Here is a 27,143-nt window from a genome sequence, read left to right on the forward strand (position 1 = left end):
CAAGTGGTAGAGTGCTAGCCTTGAGCTGAAGAGCTGAGGGACAGCGCTCAGGCCCAGAGTTCAAGCCCCACGACTGACAAAAAAAAAAAAAAAACAAAAAACAAAAAAACTATTACTTTATTTTTTGCATAACACCCAATTTATGAGTAGTCTATAAAAGATTGTGTGTATTGAAATTTTATGAGGAGTTCCAGGACAAAAAAGAATCTAAGAAGATTCCTGTCAGGAAAAAAGATTGATAAATGAGATTCTCCCCATTGTATAGCTAATATGTGCTTTAAAAAAAAAGAAGATTGGGCTGGGAAGGTGGCTCAGTGGTAGAGCGCTTGCCTTGCATGCATGAGGCCCTGGGTTCGATTCCTCAGCACCACATGAACAGAAAAAGCGGAAATGGCGCTGTGGCTCCAGTGGTAGAGCTCTAGCCTTGAGCTAAAGAGCTGAGGAACAGCGCCCAGACCCAGAGTTCAGGCCCCATGACCGGCAAAAAAAAGAAGATCGGAGACATTAGTCCAGAACCCAAAAATCAGTTATTAGTATGGATAGAGCTTGTAGCAAGCCATCAATTCCTTGGGGAGCCTTTTGAGCTATTGGGTCAGGAGACCCAATAGCTTTAATGTGACCATTCATGTTACCCCTGTTGGTGGTGTCACCAGGAGCAGAGATCTGTCTTGCTGGAACATACTGGGGTCCCTCTGGGAGCAGACATTGCCCAGAACAGGCTGATTTGAGTCACAGAAGGACTATGGACAAAGTTATGGAAGGTGCTGGGCAGCACAGGCAGTGGGCACAGTCAGGGCTCTTCTGTAGAGGCCCTTAAGAGGAGCAAAGAAGCCAGGCACTGGTGGCTCATGTCTCTAACCCTATCTACTCAGGAGGCTGAGATGTGAAGATCATGGGTCAAAGCCAGCCTGGGCAGAAAAGTCTATGAGACTCTTCTCCAGCTAATCACCAGAAAATCAGAAGTGGCCCTGTGGCTCCAAGTGGTAGAGTGCTAGCCTTGAGCAAAAGAGCTCAGATACAGCACGCAAGAAAAAGAGAGAGACCAAGAAGAGAGAGAGAGAGAGAGAGAGAGAGAGAGAGGGAGGGAGGGAGGGAGGGAGGGCAGGGGAGGAAGAGGTAAGAGCAAAGGACTGTGGTACTGCCAAGGAGAGGGCCCCGGAGGCTGGCCCCTTCCATGGAGAAAGACAGTCAGCCCCAGCACCTCTCCTTCCTCTCCTGCCAGGGCCTATCCATGGCTAAGCCCCAGGAAAGCACAGAATCCAGAAGCTTGGTTGGTACTGGTCCACAAAGGCAATGGGCTTTGACCTGGGCCTGAGCTGTGAGGCTGTGTTTCACAGCAGAGTGTCTATGATCCCACCTGTCCTGCAGCTTCCTTGCTGGCTGCCCATATTCCAGAGGCTTCTTTCTTTGTGAGGCAGGTCTTAGACTGTTGGCTGAGGCTGGCTCAGAACTCCTGAGCTCTTCCTAGCTCAGACTCCTGAAATTGGACCACAGCCAATTTTAGCTTCTGAATACAAGTTGAACACGATCTGGAAGCCCCAAGAAACACTTGGCTGCTGACCTGTTGGCTTGGGGGAGGATTGGATAAGCTCCCTTTTTCTCTGGCCTCAGTTATATATATATATATATATAAATTATCTTTAAGAAATGGTACAAAAGGGTTTTAATCCAACAAACCAGTTGATTCATACAATGTGACTTTTTTCTTTTTTTAATTGTTATAAAGGTGATGTACAAAGGGGTTACAGTTACATAAGTCAGGTAAAGAGTATATTTCTCTCTTTTTAGAATGTTATTATTATTATTATTATTATTATTATTATTATTATTATTATTATTATTATTTTGTTGTTGTTGGTCGTAGGGCCTGAACTCGGGGCCTGGGTGCTGTCCCTCAGCTCTTCAGATCAAGGCTAGTGTTCTACCACTTGAACCACAGTGCCACATCCAGCTTTTTCTGCTTGTGTGAGGCTGGGAATTGAACCCAGGGCCTCATGCATGCAAGGCAAGTGCTCTACCACTGAGCTACCTTTCCAGCTTTCTCTCTCTCTCTCTCTCTCTCTCTCTCTCTCTCTCTCTCTCTCTCTCTCTCTCTCTCTCTCTCTCTCTCTCTCTCTCTCTCTCTTTTTGTTTTGTCAGTCATGGGGCTTGAACTCTGGGCTTGAAAGCTCTTCAGTTCAAGGTGAGTGCTCTACCACTTGAGCCACAGCGCCACATCTGGTTTTCTAGTGGTTTATTGGAGGTAAGAGTCTCAAGGAGTTTCCTGCCCAGGCTGGCTTTTACCCATGATCCTCAGATCTCAGCCTCCTGAGTAGCTAGGATTACAGGTGTGAGCCACTGTACCTGGCCTGTATTTCTTCTTTTTTGACAGTGTCACTGCTTCCCTCCTTCTCTCCCAGTTTTTCCCTCCCATCCCTACCCACAAGGTGTATAGTTCATTTTTCAACATTGTGCCTAGTGAGCACCATTACGCCATATGTTCACCCTTTGTCCCTCCATTTCTGTGTCCCTTCTTGCCCCCACCCCCACATGATCAATAAATGAACAAAGAAGACATAAAGAAAACAAACACAATAATAAAGAAAAAAACTTATTCCCATGTCCCAGAGTTCATTTTGATCACTATTATTTTGTATGATCAGAGGCATGTCGCCCACAATGCTTCTTGATCAGTGTCAGATCATGTCAGTTGTTTGGCCTCAGTTTTATCATCTGTAAAATAGTAGATGGACCTCCTGGCTGAGACCTAGGAGGCAGGAGCAGTTCCTGGAGATTGTCAGTCTTTGGGGGGAGGGTGTCATGCAGCCTCCCCGGGGACCTGTGTCCAGCCGTGTCACCCCACATGTCTGTTGCCTGGAGCTGTGAGAAGCCACCTGTGCAGTAGGGGAGGTAAAACTGTGGCTCTGTGTGTGTGTGTGTGTGTGTGTGTGTGTGTGTGTGCGTGCAGGTGTGCTCATGCACATCTTGAGATGAGGGGATGGTGCCTTGGAGTTTGTCAGCAGCCCCTGTTGTCCTGGAAATCCCAGGAGCTCCATTGGAGGCCTGATTCTGCTGATCAGCTTCCACAGCTGCAGCGTTAGTGGAATTGGATGCTCAGTGTATCAAACCTTGACCCGGCCCTGTTGGGTGCTTGGCTCAGGATGGGGATGTGGAGCAGACACTCACCTTCCTGTCATGAGGCAGGAGCCCACAGTGCCCCGGGGCTAGGAAGAGTGGTCTGCTGAGGGGTGGTGGTGGGGGAGCTGGGAGCTGGTGGCTCTTGGCTGTAAACCTAGGTACTCAGAAGGCTGAAATCTGAGGATTAAGGTTTAAAGCCAGCCTGGGCAGAAAAATCCATGAGGCTCTTATCTCAAGTTAATCAGCAAAAAGCCAGAAATAGAGCTCTGGCCCAAGTGGTAAAATGACAGCCTGGAATAAAAAAAGTGAAACAAGACTGAGAGGTCCTGAGTTCAAGTCACAGTACTGGTGTGCATGCACACAGACACACAATAAGATGGGGCATCCTGCCTTGTGGCGGGCACCGTGGAATTGATTGGCTAGGGAAGCAGACTGAGGGAAGCAGTCCTAGACTGGGTGCCATTGGGAGGCCTGCATCTAAGGGTCCCAGTGGGCTTAGAGGTGGGCTAGCTTGTGACTATGCCTGATGCTATGTGGCTCACCCTTTGTCCCCTTCCCCAACCCTACTATATACCTGAGAGAATACTTGAATACTTGGTGGGCATCAGGACCCAGGGGAGCCAAGGATTCTGGGTCCCAACACAATCTGGTCCTCCAATCCTTTGCCACCACTCACTCTCTGTGTGTCTTTGAGCTAGTGACTGCTACCCCAGCTTCAGTTTCTACCTGGTAAAATAGATTTACCAATACCCACTTGGCTGGGTACAGGGCTGTGCACACAGGCAGGACCCAGAGGTGGGCATGATGTGTGCTGTCACAGAGCAGGTGGAGGTGACATGCACGGAGCGCAGTGGATGCTGGGGGGTGTGGGAAAGAGATGACAGCAGCTAGGGAAGCGTGGGAAGAGATTTCCTAGGGAAACCTCCCCACACAGTGGGCGTCTGCAGAGATGGTGGGGGAGGGGAGGGAAAGTTCCAAGCAGAAATCTGGCAAGGAAGCAAGCCAGGTGACTGATGGGTACCAGTGGCTCATGCCTGTAATCCTAGCTCCTCCGGAAGCTGGGATCTGAGAATCGCAGTTCAAAGTCAGCCCTGGGAAAGCAAAGACCATGAATCTGGAAATGGAGCTCTGGCTAAAGTCACAGAGCACTAGCCTTGAGCCATCAAAGCTAAGGGATAGTTGGGCACTGGTAGCTCATGCCTGTAATCCTAACTGCTTAGGAGGCTGAGATCTGAGGATCGTGGTTCAAAGCCAGCCCAGGCAGGAAAGTCCATGAGGCTCTTATCTCCAATAAACCACTAGAAAACTGGAAGTGGCGCTGTGGCTCAAGTGGTAGAACGCTGGCCTTGAGCTGAAGAGCACGGGGACAGTGCCCAAGCCGAGTTCAAGCCCCATGACCAACAAAAAAAAAAACCCCAAGCCCCCAAAAACCCAACAACACCTACAAAAAAACAAAGGGATGAGCCCTTGGGTTCAAGCCCCAGTACTGGGGCATGCACGCACACATACACGCACACACACGCAATTGGTAGTTGTTACTGGGTGGGGAGTGTCTAGTTAGAGGTTTTTGTGGAGGAGGGGGGCTAGAATTGAATAGGTGACTTTGCCTGCCTGGGCCTCAGCCAAGGCTCAGGAATGGAGCCTGTCCTGGTTGGGAGAGGGGCTCAGCTCTGCTCTTTCATGTTTCTGGGAACCCTCTCTCCCCTCCCGTCCAACTGGCCATATGGCCCTAGGAGCCTGTCCTGCCTTCTGCGAATCTGCTCCTGTGAGCAGCCATGTCTGTTTTCCTGTGGTTATGCTTATATTTCCATGCTGCATGCACACTGTAGCATCTGCCTGGAGGTGAATGTGTGCAGTGCCCACTCCGCTCTGGTGTGGGCGTCAGGAGTTCTGCAGTCTTCCTCTCTCCCCCCACTCTCTCTGAGAGTTTGGGGGAGGGGGCAGCCAGTAAGTGTCTCCTTCAGGGCATGTTGGTGGTCAGGTTAGTGGGTGTCCTTGAAGAAGGACTACCTCCTCCCCCCCCCCCCCCCCAGAGCAGGAAAAGAGGCAGCAGAGTGGCCTAGGGTGACTGACTCAAGTCTTAAGTAGGTATCCACAGACCTGGCTGTTTCATAGAAGCTGTCATCATTTATGAATCTGGATATTTCCTATTTTAAACACTTGTGGGAAGCCAGGGCCCAGTGGCTCACACCCGTAATCCTAGCTATTCAGGAGGCTGAGATCTGACGATCTCCCTTCCATCCAGTCTGGGCAGAAAAGTCTCCATGAGACTCTCATCTCCAACCAACCACTCAAAAACTGGAAGTAGAACTGTGGCTCAAAGTGGTAGAGTGCTAGCCTTGAGCAAAAGAGCTCAGGGCTAGTGCCCAGGCCCTGAGTTCAAGCCTCATGACTAACAAAAAACAAACAAACAAACAAATAAAAAGAAAACTCCTGGGAAGCTATGGCTGCTCTCCCCTCCCCCACCTTTGTTACCAACCAGAGCTATGTCTGTTTGCTTCCCAGGCTTCAAAGCCTTTGGACAACTTGGTATGGATTAAAAGTCAGTGGTCCAGTGCTGGTGACTCACGCCTAGCTACTTATTCCTAGCTACTTAGGCAACTGAGATGGAGGAGCACGGTTCAAATCCAGCCTGGCGGAAAAAACCATTGAGACACTTCTTTTTTGCTGGTCCTGGGGCTTGAACTCAGGGCCTGAGTGCTATCTTTGAGCTGCTTCTGCTCAAGGCTAGCACTCTACCCACTTGAGCCACAGCACCTCTTCCAGCCTTTTCTGAGTAGTTTATGGGAGATGAGAATCTCACTGACTTTCCTTCCCTGGGCTGGCTTTGAACCATTATGATCCTCAGATCTCAGCCTTTTGAGTAGCTAGAATTACAGGCATGAGCCACCAGCGCTTGGCTTGTTCTAGATATTTCTTATAGGTGGACTGTTAGAATAGTTCCCCTTCTGTATTGAGTTTATGTCACTTTATTGAGATTGAGCCTCACTTTTTTTTTTTTTTTTGGTGCTAGTCCTGGGGATTTGAACCCAGGGCATGGGTGGTGTCATTGAGGTTTTTTTGGTCAAGACTAGCACTCTACCACTTGATCTATAGCTCTACTTCCAGCTTTTTTTGTGGTAAATTGGAGATAAGTGTCTCATGTACTGGCCACTTATCTATGGCTCATGCCTGTAATCCTAGATACTCAGGGGGCTGAGATCTGAGGATTGTGGTTTCAAGCCATCCTGGGCAGGAACGTTTGTGAGACTTATCTCCAAAAAAAGCTGGAAGTGGAGCTGTAGCTCAAAGTGGTAAAACAATAGCCTTGAGCACAAAAACTGAGGGACAGTACTCAGGACTGGCACTCAATGAATGGATGGATGGATGAATGAATGAATATAGAAGAAAAAAAAGAGTTTCATGGACTTTCCTGCCTGGCTTTGAACCCCGATCCTCAGATCTCTGACTCCTGAATAGCTGGAATTACAGGTGTGAGCTACTGGCACCCAGCAAGGCTTTACTTTTTTTTCTCCCACGTGTACACCTGTACCTCAACCTTGCTGTTTATTGCTTCCTGTAGTCTCTGGGATGTCAGGCACGTGCCACCACATGCAGCTTTTTCTGTAGAGACCGAGTCTTGCTAACTGGCTCGATCCTCTTGATCAGCTTCTGAATAGTTAGGCTTACAAGTGTGGATGAGGGGTGGCAGGAAGATAAGGGTTCCTCTATCAGAGCGATTGAATTTGCTCACCCTCTCTTTGTCCTTCTTTTAACAGAGTCACCCCAAGAAAGGCCAGGCTCCCGGCGCAGCCTGCCCGGCAGCCTCTCAGAGAAGAGCCCCAGCATGGAGCCCTCGGCTGCTACCCCGTTCCGGGTCACGGTAACTATCTCTGCGTCACCATCGCCACCATCACTCGGCCCGGGGTGCTGCTCTGTGACCCCGCGGCCCCCCTTCCTGGAGCCTCACCGACCGGGAGAGCGCCCAGCCAGCTTCTCTTACTCTAGGTATCAGACCCCTTAGCTGTGCCCACTGTTCTCTGGGGCTCAGCCCCACCCCCGGGTCCACATGAGGGGCCCATCCTTTGAGGGAGGGGGTGGGGAACAGATGGAGGACAGCCCTGAGAGCTGCCAGGCCTGGGAAGAAAAGAGGCTAGGTCAGTGTGGTGCACTTCCCTGTGTGTGTGTGTGTGTGTGTGTGTGTGTGTGTGTGTGTGCACACATGCGCACACACCCTGAGCTTTATCCACCCTTCTACTCAGCTTTTGTTTCTGTATATCCACATCTTGAACAGCCCCCGGCGTGTCCTAATTTAATTCTGTCTTGGTTGGGAAATTGGAAAAGGAAAATAATTCTGTATTCTCCGACTGAACAACGCCTTCGAATTGACAAAACAGCATATATGTTGTAGCTATTAAATTTGGGCAACTCATGCACATATTATTTTTAAAAATTTTATTACAGATCTACATACTTTATGGAAACAGAACCTAGTAACCAAGAATGTCTGCCTCTCTTTCTCTCCCTCTCTCTCCTTCGGCAAATAATACTGTGTCTTCCTCCATCCAGGGCTTTCATTCACTCAGGAAGTTCACCGCAAGCCTACTGCATGCCTGGCACCATTCTAGGCATGGGCTGAGCGGAAGGAGCTGGCAGAGAGAGCCCAGCGTGGACAAGGCCCTTACAAGTTCAAGGAAACCCCTATGAGCTCCCTTTATGTTGGTGCAAAGGGCTGCTATGATGGAAAAATCCAGGAGGGCTTCTCCGAGGTGGTGTGGCCTGGCAGCGATGTATGTAGAGTGAGAACAGGAGCCAGCCCTGTGGTGGGCTAGCAGAGGCCATCTACAGGGTAGAGGAGATGGAGAGCTTAGGTCTGGGTGCTGTGGCTCAAGGGTTTCTGGGGAGCTGGGAGTGACTTCCCCAATGAGTGAGAGAGGGGCCAGTGGAAGTAGGCAGGGGTGGGGGGGTGCAGGTAGGGGAGCTATGGTTGCGCAGGTGTGGCTACACACTTGGCATTGGGGTGTATGAGCTGTGCAGGTGCAGTCTGAACCTGGCGCCAGGGTAGGTGGTGAGGCTGGGTGGGGCCTCAGGCATCAGGCTAAGGGGCCAGGGCTTCCCCTACCAGGGATGCGCATTGTCCTCTTTGGCATAAATGAGGTCTGGAGCTCTGTCAGGCAGAGCCTGAACCTCTGCATTTTTCTTTTCTTTTTTGTGCAGTCTTGGGGCTTGAACTCAAGGCCCATGTGTTGTCTCTACACTTTTGTGCTCAAGGCTAGTGCTCTACCACTTGAGCCATGGTGATGCTTCTAGCTTTTTAGTGGTCAGTCGGAGATTAGAGTCCCCTGGACTTTCCTGCCTAGGTTGGCTTTGAACCATGATCTTCCCATCTCAGCATCCTGAGAAGCTAGGATTGCAGGCGTGAACCTGCTTGCCTCTGTATGTGCCATCAGGGTTAACCCATTCCTGTCTCATGGAGCAGAAGCTACTTCTTGTCTTCTCTGGGCTCCAGGACTACTTCAAGCAGGGTCAGCGTTCCGGGCCCCAGGGAAGGATGACAAGATAAATCGTGTAGCAGGGCAGGGGATGCATTCACCCACGCTGCACTGTGTGGTGGGGCTATCCTTGGGACCTGAAGGTGCCGGGGGTGGCAGGGTGTATCTTAGACCCCAGGGCAGAATCGCAGCTTCCTGAGGGCTTGGGGAGAGGGGCGTCTCCAGCAGCGTCCCTTCCTCTACTGGCTTCTTTCCATGCCGCTCTAAGGCGAGTGCCATCACACCTCGAAAACTGCTGTAATTCGCAGCTTGGTAATTGTCAGCGGGGCTTGGCATCTTTCCTGTCAGGCTGTCTTCGTTCTGTTTTCCTGGGGCGGAAGCCACCTGTGGATCAGAGTCATCCTCCAGCCTCCGCACCTGAGGTCCAACTCAGGCCTACCTGTCTGGATAGAATCTGTAGGGAAGCGAGCCTGTTCACAGGGGGTACTGCTGCTGGGGGATGGGGGGGGAACTATGACGATGAAGAGGGAGTCTCCCCACTCTTCATGGCCACCTTGAGGTGCTTCCATTTTATAGCTGAGGAAACCGAGGTTCAGACCAGAGAAGGAAAGCCATTTTCCTGGTGTCACATAGACAGGACATTCAGCTATGATCAGTTTTTTGTCTTTCTCTGGGAACTTTGGTCCTTTCTCTGTGTGTAGTTGTTAAGGAAATGAGTAGAGAGTCTGTCCCGGCCTTCACTCAGTCGTGGGATCTGGGTTCAACTCCTGGTTCTTTCATGAGCTGCGTGGCTGTGTTAGTCACTCAGCCTCTCTGGGTCTCGTGTCCCAGAGTAGGTACTTAACAGATAAAATTCACTACAATTGTCTGTGTCCTGGTTTTGGGGTGTGGGGGGGTGCTTTATGTTGATATTTTGGTGCCAGTACTGGGGCTTGAACTCAGGACCTAGGTGCTGATCCTTTTTCTCACAAGGCTGGCACTCTACTACTTGAGGCAGTGTTCCACTTCTGGCTTTTTTGCTGGTTAATTGGAGAGAAGAGCCTCGTGGATTTTCCTGCCTGTGCTGGCTTGGAACCACGATCCTCAGATCTCAGCCTCCTGAGTAGCTAGGATCATAAGCATGAGCCACCAATGCCTGGCTTTGGGTTCTATTTTCTGGTTCCAGACCAGTAAAGATCTGAGGAGAGATGAGTGTAGATCAGAGGACAATGTTTTTGGGGAAAGTCAAGCGTGCCTGGTTCGGCACACAGACCCTGTACAGGGCTCAAAGCCTCTCTCCCCACGCCGGGCCCTGCCCAGCCCACAGCCGACTCTGAGCTGTGGCAGCCCTATGCTTGTGCTCACATCCTTGTTCTCCGCTGATGGCTGCTTCCTCCGTGTAGACCTGGAGGGGGCCCGGGGAACTTGGTTTTGCCTGGGGGAGGCAGCGAAGACAGCACAGGAAATTGAGAATACTTACCACTGTTTCCGCCATTGCGTTCCCAGGTAACAGGGATGTCACCACTGCTCACACAGACGCCCCACAGGCAACTGTATGTCATTGCCTTGAGGTCTCCTTCTGTTTTCCAGCTCCATGGAAACTGAGGCTGGAGCGGGGAGAGGGACTGGGTGGGCAGAGGCCACATCCAGCTGGAGGTAATTACCGGGCCTGTGTTGTCTGCACCCCAGGGCCCTCAGCTCTGCTGTGTTGGTTTCAACCTAGGCCAGACCATAGGGCAGCTGTGACTTAGGGCTGGCCCCATGCTGCCTTTTGAAGCCCATGAGATAGGCCTCAGTTTATCTTTTTGGAAAAGTCCTAGCTACTCAAGAGTCTGAGATCTAAGGATCCCACTTCAAAGCCAGCCTGGGCAGGAAAGTCTGAGACTCTTGTCTCCAGTTAACCACTGGAAAACCTGGAAGTGCTAGACTTGAGCAAAAGAACTCAAGGACACAGCCCATCCCTAAGTTCAAGCCCCATGACTGACCAAAAAGAGAAAAAAGAAAACAAGAAAACCAAGGGAATGGGCCTTGTAAGGCAACATATGGTTTGGGTATTCAGCAGGTGATTAAATGTCTGCTTTGGAAGCTAAGAGAAAGAGTTTCCAGGTCAAGCAAAAGCATTGAAGCCTTGCAGGGTTTCATACCAGTGTGGGAGGGAGGCCTTGGTTTCCCTAGGACCAACAACAGTGCCAGAGACTGGCATGTACCCCTAAAGGCAGTAGGGGTTCCTGGGATGAGGGGCTGGGAGCTTACTTTCTCAGCTTTTAGACTTGAGGATTCACATCCAGGTCTGTGTTCTCAGACCTGGTGTCTCCTAGGAGGAGGGGGCAGCAGGTGGGGCTTCAGACTATTTGCTAGACCACGCCCACCCCTCTCCAGGCAGTTAGTCTGTGGGAAGATGTTTGCTCTACCAGGCCTCCTTGTCCAGCCTCTCTGGGATGGGCTCAGTCTGTCTGCTTCCCTTCCTTTGCCCTCATTGACCTTGAAGAGCCCTGGCAGAATGCTGGCAGGGCCAGGGGTTCAGGAGATGGGCAAAGGCGCTGTGAAACTTGGCAGCCGATTGATTCTTCCTCAGAAAGCTGAAAGGGGAAAGTGGTGTTTGAAGGTTTAGCTGAAATTAGGTCTCAGGGCTATTTTTTGCAAGATGGAGAAGGAGAGGTGTCAAAGGGGAAGGCTCAGGGGGCTGGCAAAAGCTGTGGATAAACTCAGCACCAGGTTGATTGCAGATACTTCTAGAAGTGGGTCTTGGCTTCTTTCTGACAGCTCAGTTCTGGGTGCTTGGTTGGGCACATCCTATGTGGTTCTCCTGAGCCAGTACACAGGCCCTGGGTCCACTGACAACCCTAAACCGAGATCACTAGTTTAGGAGGATGGAGGAGAACTTCTTCTACAGATGAGACCTTTGGGACCAGGCTCAGGCTTTTTTTTTTTTTTTTTTTTTTTTTTGGTCATGGGGCTTGAACTCAGGGTCTGAGCGCTGTCCCTGAGCTCTTTTGCTCAAGGCTAGCACTCTACCACATTGAGTCACAGTGCCCCTTCTGGTTTTCTGGTAGCTAATTGGAGATAAGAGTCTCATGGATTTTCCTGCCCAGGCTGGCTTTGAACTGAGTAGCTAGGAGGTGGCCAAGTTTCGAGGAATGCATCGGGGTGTTTTTTTTTTTCCAGGAACAAAAGGAGAAAAATATTTTAATGATAGGAAAACCCCAATGAATAGGAATCAACTAATGATCCAGTGTGAATGGAGTTTAGATGGATTGGGGGCATGCAGGAGAAAAAAATTGATAACATTTTTTTTTTGCAGGGGGTGGGTAGTCGCGGGGGTGGGGGGGAGGGTATGGGACTCTAAAGCCTTGAATTTTCCCCTGTGGGATGTAGAAGCCCCAAGGGGTGACAGGTAAGGAGGCCTTTTGGGGTATAGACTGGGAATTTCCAGCTGCTCAGCCCTCTCTTGACTCCTGCCCCCTCCCATGTTTAAGCTGTCTTTCTTCCACACCAACCCAAACACAGGTACATGAGCACAGATGGCTTGCCTGGCCTTCTTACTACATCCTATCTGTTCTGGGTCCTGGGGAGGGGGGGGACCATGCTGGCTCTTCCCAGAAATCTACTTGGGAAGGAGCCAGACTTGAGTCTTGGCCACTGCTTCCTTCTCACTCAAGTTTCTTTGCCGTGAACCTCCTTTTCTCCATCTGTAAATGGCCCAGGACAGCGGTGGGGGGCTCAATACCCGCCACACCCCTGCCCCCTTCCCTTCATTCTTGTATTGGGGGCACTCCCTACCCACACTTTGTCTCAAGCCCTAGGTAATGGGAATAAACCCCTCTTCTCTGCACTCCACACCCAGAGCAGTATCACCCCTGGACGAGGCTCAGCTCTGGCTCCAGGAGGTAGAGAGGGACTTGGCTACACGGTACAGATGAACAGAGATTGAGGTGTCTGTGCAGCATGGCTTCCCACCAGTTGGGGGCAGCAGAGGGCAGCGAGTGGACTCCCGGGTGGCTACTCCTGGGGAGAGGGAGGTCCAGGGGTTTGTGTGCCATAGGAAACCTGCTGAACTAAACAAGCCCGGAGCCTGCCACTGGGCAATGACAACAACCCAGATCAGCGAGCATCTGGAAGCTGGTGACAGCTGGGCCCAGCATGGATGGCTGAGCTGGCTGGGCTGGGCTTGACCAGAGAGCTATACCTCTTAAAGGGGACACTTATAGGAGGAATTAGAGGTCTGGGGCCAGGACAGACTCCATCAGGAGGAGGGGCAAAGGGTGGGGGCTGGCAAGTGAGCTACCAGGCAGAGTTGCTGCACTGGGGTCATCAAACTGGGGCCAACACACACTCGATCACTGTCATCTTTGATGGCCTACAGGTCCCTTGTTCTAGCCCCCAAGTGGCTGAGGAAGTCCCCACAGAGTCTGGCCCTTTGCACGCAGCCAGTCTCACCTAGACAGCATTGTTTTTTCCTTAAAAAGAAGAGTGTTGAGCCCCTAGAAAAAGGAGGTAGAGAGCTTGGATGGGTCACACAGCCAATAGAGGCCACGGCTGCCACGTGCCCCTGGGCTTCCCTCTCCCTGCCTTATCTTCTGTAGCCCCTTCTTTCTAGTCCCAAGTGTCAAGTGTCTGCAGGACATCCAGACTAGGAGATGACTCCTCCCTCTTCCCACTTTGCATCCTGGCCTGTGGCCAGTGTAGTCCCTCCCCTCTTTAGGGGGACCAGGATCCTGGATGTGGTGAGCAAGGTGCACATGCCTTTCTTTTCCCTCTTTCTTTTGCTTTTCTTCTTTCTTTCTTTCTTTCTTTCTTTCTTTCTTTCTTTCTTTCTTTCTTTCTTCCTTCCTTCCTTCCTTCCTTCCTTCCTTCCTTCCTTCCTTCCTTCCTTCCTTCCTTCCTTTCTTTCTTTCTTTCTTTCTTTCTTTCTTTCTTTCTTTCTTTCTTTCTTCCTTCCTTCCTTCCTTCCTTCCTTCTTTCCTTCCTTCCTTTCTTTCTTTCTTTTTTCTTTCTTTCATTCATTCTAAAATTTAATGTCAGTTGTGGGGCTTGATCTCAGGGCCTGGGTGCTATCCTTGAGCTCTTCTGCTCAAGGATAGTGCTGTGCCACTTTGAGCTACAGCTCTACTTGTGGTTTTCTGGTGATTAATTGGAGATAAGAGTCTCAGGGTGCTGCCTGGGCTGGCTTTGAACCGTGATCCTCAGATCTCAGCCTCCTGAGTAGCTAGGCTATAGGCATGCACTACCAACCCCAGGCCCCACTTTCTTATGCTGTGGAAACCATGTGATTAGGTGGCCTTGGGGTTGGCTTGCAGACTTGATATGGGAGTTCTGGGATGAGAATTGTTTCCAGGGTGGGAGGTCCTCTGTGGAGGGAGAGGCAGTGCCACCTGCTTCTCACACAAGTCTCTACATTGTCCATGAGTAACTTTTCCTGAGAGTAACTTTCCCTGTGGAAGGACTTCAACGGCGTCTCCAGTGAACTAGGATTGTTATTCTCCTACCTCCCAGGGCCTTAGATGGCCCTACTGGGCTGGGGACTGGGTAACCCAGCCCCAAAGCTTTGGGAGAGGTTGGTCCTTCTGCACAGAATTCCCCGTGTGTATGCCTCTGCAACTTTTTTGCTGTCATCCTGGGATTCCTCCCTCTCTCAGGAAGCCCCCTGGCAGGTGTCCCCTCCCCAGGGCACAGAATGCCTGTGTGCATGTCCTTTCCCAAAGACACTGCCCTTAATGCTCTCACCAGCCTATGGTGACCTATCCAGGGGCAAGAGCTATTTGTTTGTTTTTGCCTTCAGTGGAAGACTCTATCTATCTATCTATCTATCTATCTATCTATCTATCTATCTATCTATCTATCTATCTATCTATCTATCTATCTATCTATCTATCTAGTTATAGCAAGGGGTTTCCAATGCAACAGGCTGGTTTATGAATGCATCTTCAGCATTCTCCTCCATCTCTCCCCCACTCTACCCATACCCTCAAAGAGCCTCTGATCCCCACCCCCTCCTAAAGCCCCCCAGCAATGACACCAGAGTCAGGGATGTTAACTTTGACTCTGCTCCATGGGCTGTCAGAACCTGACTCCAGGACTCCTGGGTGAATCTGGCCTGCACACACTCAATGGCCTGGGAGGAGCGTAGTGTAGTGTATAAACTCTTCCCTAACTGTGTTTTTGCGTAGTGAAGACTGTGTTTAACAACGCTGCTCACTCAGGGATTTATAGAGTGCCACCACCCCTCTTCCTATACAGATTTACTCATCCTCAGGTGGGGGCTCCCTGGCATTCTGGTGTTCCCTGGTGGTTCTTGATCCAGAGAAAACAGGATAATACCTCTTTCCTGCCTTGGTCTTCCGGGGCTGGTCCTGTCTGCTGGGCTGCCTGGAAGGTCCCTCTGCATTCTTGTCACCTGCTAATGAATCATTGGGAAGGCATGCCCAAGCTGGGAAGGATTTGGAGATGAGCCAGGTAGATCATTTCCTCATTGTGCAGATGAGGAAACTGAGTCAAGAGAGGCCGAAGTGCTTGCTCAGTGCTTCCTTACCCAGTGGTAGAATTAGGTAAGAGCTATAGCTTCAGCCTCCCTGGGTTGAAGTCTGCTAGGCTACTTCTGGGCTGTGTGGCCCCATGGAAGTTGTTTTCCCTGTCTGAACCTCTTCTGTCCCTGGTTATACAATGAATAAGCTCTGGAAATCTCTAATATGGTGTGGGCTGTGCAGCTGCAGCAAGATGCTTGGAGCACAAGATGGGGAAATTTCAGGTCAGAGTCACCCAGGGAGACTGGCCAGATAGTTGGACCTCATCTCAGGGCCTGGAGGGCTGCAGAGGGAGGAAGAGGAGATTCCTTCCACCAGGAAGCCTGATGGAATAGTTTCCCTAAAGTTACACCACCCCCAGCCCTCAGCCAGCCTGGAACTAGAAGAGCCAGGGTGCTGTTTGTGGTCTCCAAGCCTCTGGGCCAGTGTTGCTAGCCTGCATTGAGTCACACCCTGCCTGCTCTGGGTTGTCATATCCAGGCTAAGGCCTTAAGAGTGCACATCCTGGGCTGGGGATGTGGCTCAGTGGTAGGGTGCTTGCCTAGCATGCATAAAGCCCTGGGTTCAATTCCTCAGTAAAAGCTGGACGTAGTGCTGTGGCTCAAGTGGTAGAGTGTTAGCCTTGAGCAAAAGAAGCTCAGGGACAGTGCAAGCCAAGGGTTCAAGCCCCAGGACTGGCAAAAACAGAAAAGAAAAAAGCAAAAAAGCATGCACAGTGGATTCTCTGTGGATCCCTGCTCAGTCCTGGACATTGACAAGTACGAGAGGCCCTTGATATTCTCACCCTTTTCCCTTTACTCCTCCTCTTGCCTTCCTTCTGTAGAGTCACAGGGCTCCCGGAGGGCCCCTTGCCTATATGCCCTCATTCTGGAGAGAGGGGTCATGGGGAACCCAAAGGTCCTCCCATAACTCCCAGATTGGAGGGTTCACCATCACCCTATGCCAAACCTTTGTCTGGGCTGTGAGTGATCTTGGATTGTTCTTTGCGATTGCTCTGCCCTGCTCATCTCAGCAAGCTCATCTTCTTTCTGGTTCACTGGTCATTGTTTCTGAAAGATGCCCTCGATGACCATTTCCCCCAGCAAGCCCACCCAGACTGTGTGCCACGTGTAGCCCTTTAGAAAGCCACACCGAAGCTGGACACTGGTGGTTCACGCTAGCTACTCAGAAGGCTGAGATCTGAGGATCGTGGTTTAAAATCAGCCCAGGTAGGGAAGTTTGCAACTTTTTTTTTTTCTTGGTCGGTCATGGGGCTTGAACTCTGGTCACTTCTGGTTTTTGGATGATTAATTGGAGATAAGAGTCTCCAGACCTTCCCGCCCAGGCTGGCTTTGAACGGTGATCCTCAGATCCTCCCGAGTAGCTAGGATTACAGGTGTGAACCACTGGTGCCTGGATGTAACATTCTTATCTCCACTAAACTACCAAAAAAAGCTGAAAATGGACCTGTGGCTCAAGTGATAGAGCACTAGCCTTGAGCAAAAGAAGCTCAGGGACACAATATCTGGGCCCTGAGTTAGAGCCCTAGGACCAGTACCAAACAAAAAACAAGCCAAATAAGCCACCCCAAACATTTTCTTTTTCTTTTATATCACCAATATTTATGAATTCTTAGAGGAAATATTTACAGAAAACATTCCAGGCTGCCATTTCCCCTTTCCTGGAGCATTACAGTCTACTGTAGGTAGGAGGTGTAAACAAATTTGTTATGTCTAGCTTTATCTGAGAGCATCGTGGAGGCTCTGCCTATGAGGGGAGGACCTGGAGGATGAGCAGGGTTCCTGGGCCACAGGGGACTTCCCTTCTGACTAATAATGGCCAGGCCAGTCTCGGGTGATCAAAGGGAGCAAGGCAAACATTGACAAATCAGGCACTAGTGTGGCTCATGACTGTAATCTCGGCTACTTAGAAGGTTGAGATCTGAAGTTCAAGGTTCAAAGCCATCCAGGGAAGACAAACCCAAAGAGAATCTTATCCCCAATTAACAGCAAAAAGCTGGGTGTAGAGGTGTGGCTCAAGTGGTAGAGACTCAAGTTGGTAGAGCACCAACCCTGAGTGAAAAAGCTAAGGGAGAATGTCAAGGTCCTGAGTTCAGGCACTGGTATTGGTAAGACGGAGAGGCGGAGGGTGGGGAGGGAGGAAATATTGACAAATGTAACGATAGCAGGTGATTATTCACTGTGTGCAAGGAAGGGCACTGATTATACTGCCATTGCAAACACATTTGATAGGAGAAGAAACTATCATAGACATTTGATCACTGGCATGGTGGTGGCGGCCGCTCTGCTCTTCTCTTGTAGAGAAGAGAGATTCATACTCTCCTGGGGTGTCTGCCGAGGCTGCTGACTTTCGAGGTGGGAGTAGTGTGTTGGGAACAGAGGTCTCCCACCTGAAAGCCACGCATTCACGGACCCCTAAAGCTTTCAGTGTGTGAGCAAAGCAAACAGGGTGTCCTCAGAGGCACCCCAAAGTGAGCCCCTTATGTGTTGGCAGCAGCATTGAAAGATTTGCTCTACTTGGACCTCTAGCTCTAGGGCCCTGGCTTTCTCTTTCAGCTTCTGGGCCATTTTCCCTTCCTGCTCTGGTGTGGCTGGCCTGAGTGATTCATGGGTGCCTGCTGAGAGACAGCTGTGTGCTTATTTCAATGTAATTGGTTAATTAGTGTGTATGTGTGTGTATCAATGTGTACATGTGCATGTGTTACACATCTATTGGTGTGCAGTGTATGCATACATTATGCAAGTATCAATGCACATGTGTGCTTTTGTATACACATGCGTCACGTGCATATTGGTGTGTGTATGCATGTTACATATACATACTGGGTATTGTGTATCAATGTGCACGTATGTACATACGTATCAATGGACATGTTTGCATGTGTGGTACATGCATGTACTGATAGGTATGTGGGGGTGCACACCCGCTGTGGGAGTGGTGGTGTTGGGGAGATGTGTATGCCTTGCTTGTGGGTCTTTATTTGTGGGCATACCCTTTTTTTTGTCACTGTGGACCTGAACTCTGGGCCTGGATGCTGTCCCTCAGCTCTTCAGCTCAAGATAAGCACTCTACCACTTGAGCCACAGCGCCACTTCCAGCTTGCGCTATTTCTGGCTTTTTCTGCTTATGTGGTGCTGAGGAATCGAACCCAGGGCCTCATGCATGCAAAGCAAGCACTCTACCACTGAGCCACCTTCCCAGCCCATGGGCATACCCTTTAATTTGTATGCATGCCAGTCCTTGATCTCCCCTGTTTCTGGTCCTGTGGGTTTTTCCTTGTATAGATGTGGGATTCTGGGTAGTATTTTAGGGCAGGGCCAACTTTGAGTGTCCCAGCCCCTTCCTGGATCCTCATGGCTTAGGAACTGGGTCTCTATGTGACTCAAATGCTAGCTACCTCTTCCTGGCCCAGAGGGATGTTGAGGTCTTCTAAGTTCAACAGAAACTGGCAAGGGAATCTGTGGACTTAGAGTGGCTTGTGAGTGGGTGCTTACCAGAAAGGCACCAATGGTATCCTGGCTTTGAGTGCTTCCCCGCCCCTCCCCTGGCATAGTGCCTGCATCCCACCAGGAGTGCATAAACTTCAGCTGCTGCCTTTGATGGTTCCTACCGCCCAGGGCAGACGGACAGGCAGGAAAGACAGGCAGCTTGCTGAAGGTGGAGCCCCGGGAACTGAGAAGGAAGGCAAAAGGAATGGCACATATGAAGGATGTGTAAAGCCGGAGTGCCAGGCAGCCTGGGCCAGGCAACTGCTCCAACATTATGGATTCATCAAGGAGCAGTGTGCAAAAAGCTTGCCTCTCTCCCCAGCTCAGCTCCTCCCATCATAGACTGATAAGACATGTGGAGAGCCTGGGAGAATCTGGGTTATCCTTTAGCTTTTTTGCTCTGGGCTTGTGCTCTACCACTTGAGCCACAGTTCCACTCTGGGCTTTAATTGGAGATAAGAGTGTCACAGACTTTCCTGCCTTCCTTAGACCTCAACCTCCTAAGTCATTAGAATTACAGGCATGAGCCCACTGGTGTGGTGAACCTGAGAGATTCCAGAAGCATGGGTGCTGGAGCTGCAAGGCACAGGGGTGCTCACTCCTATCTCTGCTCTGTTTGGTTGCTCTAGGAAAGTCCAGCTGCCCAGCCTGTTTTCCAGGCCTCATTTGTACCATGTAGGCACTGGCCTAGCTTCTCTGTGAGCCCTTGTAACCCTCACTCTGGGACCCAGGAGACAGAACAACTCCTGCTTCCTGCCCCCTTCCCCTATCCCTGCCAGCCTGGCGGCCTGTGTGCCCAGCATCTCCTCTAGGAGACTGAGAGGTGGCAATATCTAGCTACTGGGATCATCCCCCTTGGCTTTCCTGTTTATTTAGCTGCTCTCTTGGCATTTGGACAAAGCCCCAGAAAGATATTAAGAAAGACGTCTGTCAAAACAGCCTCCTTTTTCGCAGGTTCTCTGTTTGGGTTTAGACTTTGGAAACTGCCATGGGAGGAGCCCGTCCTGGGCTGGAGGAGGGCTCTTGGGGTTCTGCCTTCATCCTCAGCACTTCTTGGGGATCCCAGGGTGGGGAACTGGGGACCTAAGGAGAGATAGAAGGATGCCACGCCCACCTACCCCCCACCCCGAGTGCCGCAGGTACAGTGGTAGGAGGACAGAATACCATAAGGATAGGGCTGGAAGGAAAGCACACAGCTGTACAGGTGGGAGCTGTTGAGGAAGGAACTTGCCTTTGACGGAGGCCCTGCTATGTGCCAGGCGTGGCTTCCATGCTTCACCCTGAGGGAGAAACAGGAGCTCTGAGGACTTGGGTGACAAAGGTCTCCCACAGTGATGCCCGAATGCAAGCTTGGGGCTCTGTAGTGATTCCCTTTAGTTCCCTGGGTCCACAGCTAGCTGCTCATGGGGACAGGTCTTCCACTGAAGGAGAGAGTGTGTCTTCTCTTCAGCCTGGGTTCTGTGTGGGAAAGAGCTGTCAGTTTGATATATGGCCGGGGTGGGGGGGTCCCTAGCCTGCCCAGGCAGCCTCCTGAGTACCAGGCACTGAGTCCCAGTGCCTTAATTTCTCTGAGCCTCTACTTCCTGCCCTGAAAGCCTGAAATATTCTGAAGCTGAAGCTCTTGTCCTTCCAACAAGGACTCACCAGACCTCCTGGCCCAGCTTCCTTCCTGGGGTGGGAGGTATACAGTGAGCATGCACAGATCTAGTGACTTGGTAGAACAGGAGCTCAATAGCTGGTCATTTATCATCATCATCACGGCTTGGAATTGATCGGAATGGGTGAGTGAAGGAATAGCATGTCTGGAATTCTGAGAGGCCTCTGAGTGTATCTGTATCTGAGAGAACCCCTCTGGAGAAGGAGCTGGAGGGAAGGATGGCAGATGTGGCTGGAACTCAGAGTGGGGAGGTGGGGAATGACCAAGGGGCTGCTTGAGGACTTAATCCAGACCCCACAGGCCTCTGTCCTCCCATGGGGTCTGCCCTGTGCTCTGGTCAGTGATAGACACCCTCAGAGGGTCTGTAGCCCATCTGGGAGGGGCAGGGTCTATACAGCTACACAGCTGCCACACCCAGCTGTCAGGAAAGCCCTGAGGCCTTTGGTGAGCCCAGCTGGAGGCTGAGTTCCTCTCTGGGGGGGGAGCAGGCTGGGTCCTGGGGACTCCGAGGCAGCTAGCTGTGCTTTAGACTTCAGTCCCTGCTTCCATGGATGAAATGAAAGCGGAGGCCTCACCTGACCAGCCCTGCCCGCCCCTGCTCGGTGCACACAGGGAGTCTCTGTGAGCTTGCTTTAGAAGAAAGTGCTTGTTAGAAAGAGTTCAGAACTTCCCATCTGGATGTCACACTGCGCCTCTAAGGGGTCATTTGGCACGCATGCTCATTCATGTCTTGGCCTCACTCCCAGGCCACCTTCAGGCACCTTGGAGAGCCCGCCAGAGAGATGGACTCCTGCCTGTGGTGCTCACGCATCCCTTGGGACCAAAAAGAGGTGACTGTCCGAGAGCCAGCTTGTCACCGTGACAGGGTGACTAGCAAGTACTGTGTGTGAGTGCTGAAATATTTATGGGTTACCCATGATCCCTGACCTTGTTTAGTTCTTCTCAAAAAGTAGGTGTCATCTGTAGCCTGTTTTCTCACTCTTTTTTTTTGGGGGGGGGTCCGGGCATGGGGCCTGAACTCTGGGCCTGGGCGCTGTCCCTCAGCTCTTCAGCTCAAGGCTAGCGCTCTACCACTTGAGCCACAGTGCCACTTCCGGCTTTTTTCTTTTTGCTTATATGCTACTGAGGAATCGAACCCAGGGTCTCATGCATGGAAGGCAAGAGCTCTACCACTGAGCCACCTTCCCAGCCCAATCTGGAGCCTGTTTTATAGATGGGGTTATGGAGGCTTAGGTCTTACAATTTTGCCCACAGATTGAATTAAAATGTGAACCCAGGAAGTTGGGCTGAGTGGTGTACACCTGTAATTCCAGCACTTATAAGGCTGAGGGAGGAAGATCTTGACTTTTGGGGCCAGACTGCTATATAATAAGTGTTGAAAAAAACAAAAAACGAAGGAATTGAACCCAGGAGCTGTGAGAGAGCTTGAGCTTCTCCAGGGGTTGGTTTTGAGGCTAGCTTCTGCACTAGTGGATGGGGTGGGAGAAAGCCAGTGGGAGGGGGTGTGGCCAAGGGAGGGCTATCAGAGCCTGGGGTAGGCAGGGGAATAATTGTAGAAAGTCTGTTGTCTTAACCCTCACATGTGAGCTAGCCCCAAGATATGTAATTGTAAACTCAATGGTTTTCTGTGCCTGTACTGGAACTTGAACTCAGGGCCTGGGTGCTGTCTCTGAGCTTTTTTGCATAAGGCTGGTGGTCTCCCTCCCACTTGAGCCACAGCTCCACTTCTGGCCTTTTGGTGGTTAATTGGAGTTAAAAGTCTCAAGGGTTTTCTGCCTGGGCTGATTTGAACTGTGATCCTCAGATCTCAGCCTCCTAGGTAGGCTAGGATGGAAGGTGAAAAACACTGACACTCAGCAACCTGAATGTTTATTTTTCAACAAGCCTGGGTATTGGTGTAGAAACTGGGAGTGAGAACTAATTTTTGTTGAGCAGTTACTATGTGATATACCCTAAGCTTAGAGCTAGAGCTGCTTTATCTGTTCGGCCTAATCCTCAACCATTTCATAGGGGATTGAGGAGACCATGCAGTTGGTCCAGGCAGCTGGGTGAGAGCCCTGCAAGCCTGACTCTGCACCCCAGGCTCAGCACCTCCAGAAAGAGGCTGTCCTGAAAGAACGGATGCCGCTCATTTACAGCCCCCTCCCCCCAATCCCTAGCCGGAGATCGACCCAGGACCTCACGTGTGCTAAGAAAGCACTCTATCACTAAGCCCGCACCCCTAGCCCAAGACTTGGGTCTAGAATAAGATTTACTGCTTACTTTTTTTCCAAGGTCAGGGCCATAGCTGCTGACTGCAAAGGGACAAGAGAAAAAGCTTGTCTTCCTTCATCCTGTGCTGGGTTAGGACCCCTCCCCCCCGGCCCAGGCTTTCCTGCTCATTAAAGGAAAATAATGGTGATGTTGGGCAGTTCAGGATCTTTGATGAAGTTGGCTGTGTGACCTTAGGGAAGACCCCTCCCTTCTCTGAGCCTGAGTCACCCTCAATACCTCAATAAGGTAGGGGTGTGTGTGTGTGTGTGTGTGTGTGTGTGTCCCCTCCCTTCTCTGAGTCACCCTCAATACCTCAATAAGGTAGGTGTGTGTGTGTGTGTGTGTGTGTGTGTGTGTCCCCTCCCTTCTCTGAGCCTGAGTCACCCTCAATACCTCAATAAGGTGTGTGTGTGTGTGTGTGTGTGTGTGTGTGTGTGTGTGTGTGTGTGTGTGTGTGTGTGTGTGTGTGTGTGTGTGTGTGTGTGTGTGTGTGTGTGTGTGTGTGTGTCCTAGGGCTTGAATTCAGGCCTGGGTGCTGTCCTTGGGCTTCTGCTCAAGCCTAGCACTCTACCACTTGAACCAGAGCACCACTTCTAGCTTTTATTTATTTATTTTTTGGTAGTTTATCTGAGATAAGAATCTCATGGACTTTCCTGCCCAGACTGGCTTTGAACTAGGACCCTCTGATCTCAGCCTCTTGAGTAGCTAGGATTACAGGTATGAGCCACCTGAGCCTTGTTGACTTTGGTTTAAACCTTATAAATGGGATCAGGCTGTCATGGTTGCTACCCAGTGAGCTTTGTGAACTTTGTAGTTCTTTGTTCTCTGAGTGTAAAAATGGTGAATTGTCATCAGTAAAGAAATGGAAAATCAAGACAAATTATGTTTGGTGGGGGGGGCAGGGGTTGTGTACTTGCTTATTTAGCACTGTGTGGATCTCCCACATATCTGAGGGGAGCCCAGAGTTTACATGGAGGATGAAGGCCCTGCTTGCACTCTGTATCCTGAAAGCTTGGGATTCCCTCAGTCTGCATAGCAACGTCACTGGGTCAGCCCTCTGAGGAGGCTCGCACCTGTCACCTTCTAATGCCCTGAGATAATTGTTGAACTGCAGAAAACTTGGATTTGCTCTTGACCGGTCCTATGGGCCGTGGAGGTGAAACGCATTTGGACATTCGGAAAGCCTTTGGGTATGGATGAGATGGCATTTCAGGTGGGCCTTGGACACCATGCAGAATGCTGACAAGTAACCACAGAGTAGACCCTCTATGGAGGTGTCAAGTGGAGGAGGAGGAAAGGTACAGAGAAAAAGAGAGGAGGGTTGAAGACAAGACTCAAACTCCAGTACTGCCGAAAGAGAAAGTGGGGGGTGAGGGAGGAGGTGGTTTTGAAGAAAGAGACTGTCCAGTGGGAAAATCTCTGGCATTAGGCCATCCTGGAAACTGGGTATCCTCTAACAAGTCTTACTACCTCTGAGCAAGGCTTCTTCATTTGCAAATAAAGTTTTTCTGTTATTTTCTGTTTGTGTGGATGATAAGTAATTCCTCCTATGGCCATTGTTTGACCTTGTCATGTCTAGGGCACTGGGGCCACAGGGGTGGACATGTCCAGCATAGGGGATAGATATGTCCAGCATAGGGGATACATGCAGCAAGTGTCCACCCCTTCCCATGAACACAAAGAGGAATACCAAGCCCATCTTCTATTGTGTGATGGATGAAATGTGATCTTTACATTATGTCCAACACTAACTTCAAAATTAGTTAATGTCCCCTTTTCTTCTGTTCTTGGGCCACTTGGACTTGAGGCTAGGGAATCCCTCCCAGAGTCGTCCTCCTTCGTCCATTTTCCTCCTCAGCCTGCCTGTAAGGTTCTAAACCCAGCAGGACCCAGTTGTGATCCCTTGGGCCTCTATGTCTGGTGCTGTAGGCATTGACCCCATCTCCTCCAGTTCCACCTGCAGCTCTCATGGTGGGGGTGGGGTGGGGTTTTTAGGCCTGAGCCTCACAGTCCAGTGCAGCTTGTGAATCTATGAATGGCCAGAGTGGGGGTGCCTCAAATTTCCAATGAGGACGCTCAGCAAACCCTTCAGCTCCAACCCCTCCCCCTCAGGGTGGTGGGCACGTTAGTGCCTTAGGTGATGAGAATCATCATGGTCTATGCTGGCGTGCAGCAGTTTCAAAGTCCACCTCGCGGGTGGTCAGCGTGTACCACTCGGCGCCGGCCGCCTGGGCAGGTGTGAGGAACACGCGCCTGCTCTCCGCTCTCCAAGCTTTAGTTCCCCCAATCTGTGCATTGGCAGGCTGAGCGGAGGGAGGTGCCCCATCCACCCCGGACGGGGCCGGGGCGTTGATTCCTCCGATACGTGTGTGTGTGTGTGTGTGTGTGTGTGTGTGTGTGTGTGTGTGTGTGTGTGTGTGTGTGTGTGTGTGTGTGTGTGTGTGTGTGTGTGTGTGTGTGTGTGTGTGTGTGTGTGTGTGTGTGTGTGTGTGTGTGTGTGTGTGTGTGTGTGTGGCGGGGGAGGGGAGGGGGGGGGTGGAAAGAACTGGCCGGGAGGTTAGGGCAGAGGGCGGACCGGCCTCCCGGGTCCCCGCCCCTTTAAGCCCTCGCCTCGAGGCCACGCCCCCAGCCCCGCCCTCCAGGCGCTCGGGCGGCCTCGGCCGCGGTCGGCCCGGCTCGGTGTTGCCCTGGCAACAGCGGCTTAGGGGGCGGGGGCGACGTGGGAGGGGGGGGGAGTGGGCCGGGCCGGGCCGGCCGGCGGGCGGGCGGGCGGCGCGGGGTGGGCCGGGCCGTCGGCGCTCGGTCGGCGGGCGGGCGGGCTGCGAGCTGCTGGGGCCGAGCCGGAGCCCGAGCCCGGCCCGCCCTCGGCCGCGCGGCCGCCCAGCGAGGGTGCGGGTCCGGCGCGGGTCCCGGGCCGCCGCCGCCGCCGCCGCCGCCGCCGCGCTAACCCCGCCTCCCCTTCCCCCTCTTGTCGCCCCGCGCGCAGGGCTTCCTCAGCCGCCGCCTCAAGGGCTCCATCAAGCGCACCAAGAGCCAGCCCAAGCTGGACCGCAACCACAGCTTCCGCCACATCCTGCCGGGGTTCCGGAACGCAGCCGCCGCCACCGCCGCCGCCTCCGCCGCGGACAATGAGAGGTGAGCCCGCCGCCGCCGCCGCCCCGAGGGCGCGGGACAAAGCCGGCCCGGGCGCGCCCTCCCCCGGGAGGGGCCCCCGCGCCCTCGGGGCTGCACGCGGGGCCGCCCGGGGCCACGGTCCCGAGGGGAGGACCGCGCCGCCCCCCCACGCCCCCTGGGGTGCGGGGAGGAGGGTGCCCGGGCCGCGCGTGGCCGGGCAGGAAGTCCTCCCTCCCTCCCTCCCTCCGTCCCTCCCTCCCTCCCTCCGTCCCTCCCCTCGTCCAAGAGTCCTGCCTGGCCTGGCCGAGGTGGGCATTGTTTCCCGGGCTGTGCCGTGCCCGGAGGTGGGGACGGGAGGTGGCGCCTCCACCCCCCCACCCCCCCAGGATCCGGGGCCTCGGGAGTCCCTGGGATGTCCCATACAAAAGGCGTTCTCGGTCGGGCATTGCCAGCAGTGCCCCCGCGGGGAGGACGGGGGTGGACATCTGGAGGGGAGGAGCAGGGGGCCGGGCCGCCTCGGGGGCACATCTGCTCTAAGTAGGGCACGTGCTCCGCGGAGGGGCCGGGGCCCCGCCGAGTGCCCCCCGTGCCCACCCCCCACCCCCCAGCGGAAGGGCCTGGGCAGCTGCTGCCCTTCCCTCATCTCTGGCTTCCCAGGGGTGTCCCGTGCCCTCCGTTCCCTCTCCTGGGCCAGCCGGGAGCAGGTGTGGAAATTCCAGGGGGAGGCGGCTTGTGGAGCCGGAGAGGAGAGGGAGGAGGTGGTTCAGCCTGCCAGGGAGTCACCGGCAAAGAGCGAGCAGGCTTCAGCTCGCAAGGGCAAGCCATCCTGTCCGTGCGGGGGCACGGGGCGGGCGCAGCCTCTGGGGGCCCAGGTTCTCTCTCCCTGACTGGTGCCAGCCATAAGCACCTTCCTACTTAGGCAGAGGCACAGTGATGTATGCCTGTGCCAGTCAGAACGTGTCGTGGAGGTGAAAGAACGGGCAGGCACTAAAGAACCTTTTTTCAGAATTCAATCCCAGTACCTCAGGCCACTGGCATCTGCTTGCCTTTCTTCCCAGGGCTGTGTCCCCAAGTTGGATTGGTGGGTTTGGTACTCCCTGGAGAGGTGGCATAAGGTAGAACCACAATGCCCCTCCCTCCTCCCTCAGGAAAGGCATACAAGTTCTAAGCCTAACTCCTGCCCAAGGTGGAGTGACTAACTGACCCCTAGCATCTTCCCCCAGAGTGCCCCTCCCACATCCCCGTGCAATTGCTAGACCTTCATTCTCCTCAGCCCAGCCATGCTCTCCCCAGCCCATCCTCACCACTGGCTGCAGCTGGCTTCCTGCCCCAGCTGCTAAGCCCAGCCCTAGGCAGGACCCTTTCTCTGATGGCCACGGTGCCCCAGGAGACCAGGCGTGCCCTGGCAGGAAGATGCAGCCAGGCCAGAGCTCAGTGCTGGGTGCAGCCAACTGCGTCTTTGAAAAATCTCTCTTCCCATCTTTGTTATTGTCTGGGCGGCAGGCCACCCGCTTTGCTGCCTTCTTCCCTCCGCCCGGCCCCC

At 52.4% G+C, this 27,143-nt stretch overlaps 1 protein-coding gene and 1 non-coding gene across 7 annotated transcripts in view; one reads left to right on the forward strand and one right to left on the reverse strand.

Moving 5' to 3' along the window:
- Positions 1–27,143, forward strand: part of Dab2ip (DAB2 interacting protein) — a 179,934-nt gene that overhangs the window by 81,572 nt on the left and 71,219 nt on the right. For 5 of the 6 annotated variants that reach the window (XM_070012905.1, XM_070012953.1, XM_070012913.1 and 2 more), the window contains exons 2-3: positions 6,876–6,979; positions 25,473–25,621. In XM_070012905.1, coding sequence (XP_069869006.1) covers positions 6,876–6,979; positions 25,473–25,621 — 253 coding nt within the window. Of the gene's footprint in view, positions 1–1,889; positions 2,006–6,875; positions 6,980–25,472; positions 25,622–27,143 lie in introns of those variants that run through there. The other variant, XM_070012921.1, reaches the window with a different exon arrangement.
- Trnaa-ugc (transfer RNA alanine (anticodon UGC)) lies at positions 1,959–2,038 on the reverse strand. The gene has a single exon. It is a non-coding gene; the product is annotated as a tRNA-Ala (tRNA).

This window comes from Dipodomys merriami, unplaced genomic scaffold (genome assembly GCF_024711535.1).
Source record: "Dipodomys merriami isolate MVZ:Mamm:240054 unplaced genomic scaffold, mDipMer1.0.p SCAF_11, whole genome shotgun sequence".
Lineage (NCBI taxonomy): Eukaryota > Metazoa > Chordata > Mammalia > Rodentia > Heteromyidae > Dipodomys > Dipodomys merriami.